This window comes from Typha angustifolia, chromosome 11 (genome assembly GCF_048772165.1).
Source record: "Typha angustifolia cultivar Huaian chromosome 11, ASM4877216v1, whole genome shotgun sequence".
Taxonomy (NCBI): Eukaryota; Viridiplantae; Streptophyta; class Magnoliopsida; order Poales; family Typhaceae; genus Typha; species Typha angustifolia.
Window position 1 is genome coordinate 11,262,632 of NC_133249.1, and position 1,784 is coordinate 11,264,415.

The 1,784-nt window shown below is 43.3% G+C and overlaps 1 protein-coding gene across 1 annotated transcript; it reads left to right on the forward strand.

Annotated features, from left to right (window-relative positions):
* The first annotated feature begins 208 nt into the window (after positions 1 to 208).
* Positions 209 to 655, forward strand: LOC140770597 (auxin-responsive protein SAUR50-like). The gene has a single exon (XM_073111852.1). The coding sequence runs from the start codon at positions 209 to 211 to the stop codon at positions 653 to 655; it is 447 nt and encodes a 148-aa protein (XP_072967953.1).
* The last annotated feature ends 1,129 nt before the right edge of the window (positions 656 to 1,784 follow it).

The following is a 1,784-nucleotide window of genomic DNA, read 5'->3' on the forward strand; positions in this document are numbered from 1 at the left end:
TAAAAAAATAAAACCATTTACATGATTCTTTCAAACGGCAGGGGTGTTCTCGTAACTCTCCCTCTATATATTCCCCACCTCCTCTCTGATCGAAGACTCTCTCTCCCACCAACCAAATATTGAAAGTCATTATATTCCATTCTCATATCTCATTACAAGAGAAGTTTCAGAGAGACATAGAGGGGGAGAGGGGAAGGAAGAGAAAGCGATGGGGAAATGCAGCAAGATCCACCACATAGTACGGCTGCGCCAGATTCTCCGGCGATGGCGGAAGCGCGCCGGGTCGGCGGCGGCGGCTCCCCCCCCAGAGGACGTGCCGGCCGGACACGTGGCGGTGTGCGTGGGGAGCAGCTCCCGGCGTTTCGTGGTCCGGGCGGCGCACCTGAACCACCCGGCGTTCCGGCAGCTCCTCCGGCAAGCGGAGGAGGAGTACGGCTTCCCCTCCGAGCCCGGCCCGATCGCACTGCCCTGCGACGAGTCGCTGTTCGAGCAGATCCTCCGCCGCATCTCCGACGCTTCGAGCTCGCGGCCGGCCCCCTCCACGTGCTGCTGCTGCGATCACGTGGGGATCAGAAGAGGTGGCGGAGGAGGGTGGCGGCGCGGCGACTCGGTTCCGTTGCTTGGCGGTGGTTACGACGAGAAGACGATATGGTGATCAGATAAGCCATTACCTAATTTTGAGTTTTATTTTATTTTAAGCTTTTTCACGAGGTTGTAAGGATGGAGTGAGAGGAAGTGGAGAGTGATGGCGGAAGTCATCCCTTGTCGAATCCGAGAGGGAGAGGGAGAGGGAGAGGGAGAGTGAGAGAAATATTGTAAATGATGTGATTAGTTAATTATGGCATGCAATTCTTGAGCGGAAATTCTATTGATTCCCTAAGCATATATTTGTGTGTATCTATTTACAAGATATTGGAGTAAACCGGTGGTCCCTAACCACTGAAGTACCATTAAACAAAACTATATATATATATATATATATCAACTTGCATGTACAATACTAATTTCAAGAAGAGCTCAAGCTTTGCAACGAACTTGTCCCCCAAGCTGAGATTAATGAAAATTTCATTGCGCAGTAATTTCCACCGAAAAGGATTAAAAAAAAAAGAACATTAATGAAGATGACTAAATGACTAAAATAGCTTTACTTTGTTAAATAATAAATAAATATTTTAAGGTGGTTAATCATAATAAATAAATAAAAACAGTTCAAAATATTTTGTATTCAAACTGATAACATATCTTAAGAACTATGAACATATTTTGCGGGCCAATCAAGAGCTGCCGAGTGACCCAAAACTCCAGCGGGATGCAGACAATCTCGCTATGGCCTTTTTATACGACGAAAGTAGATTGGGACCCTTGGAATAGTGATAGCATGTGAGTTGATAGCTAATCTGAAGAATCGCGAGTCACGATTAGTATCACGAAAAGATGACAAGATCCATGATATCATGGTCTGATGCTTCACCTCACGTTACAACCTTGATAGATGATGTCTTACCTAAGTACTAAAATACTTCTCTTTAGATTCGCTCAAAAATTAATTTTGTTGATCATATATATATATATATATATAATAGAGTAATTTGTTTTCATTGTACTAGCCAAAGCTTCCCTTCTTAGGTCTTAAAGAAAGAATGTGGTTTTGACCCCAAAGTGTTGCTACAGTAAAAATAATTTTCAAAATATAATACTGCTAAACTATTTCTTAAACTAGTATAACAGTTAAATCGCTATCTCAGACAGTGATTCTTAGTAAATAAATCAGTTTTCCAATAGCT

What these genes read in the sequence shown, in the direction of transcription:
- LOC140770597 (XM_073111852.1), top strand. Translation starts at nt 209, where the DNA reads ATGGGGAAATGCAGCAAGATCCACCACATAGTACGGCTGCGCCAGATT.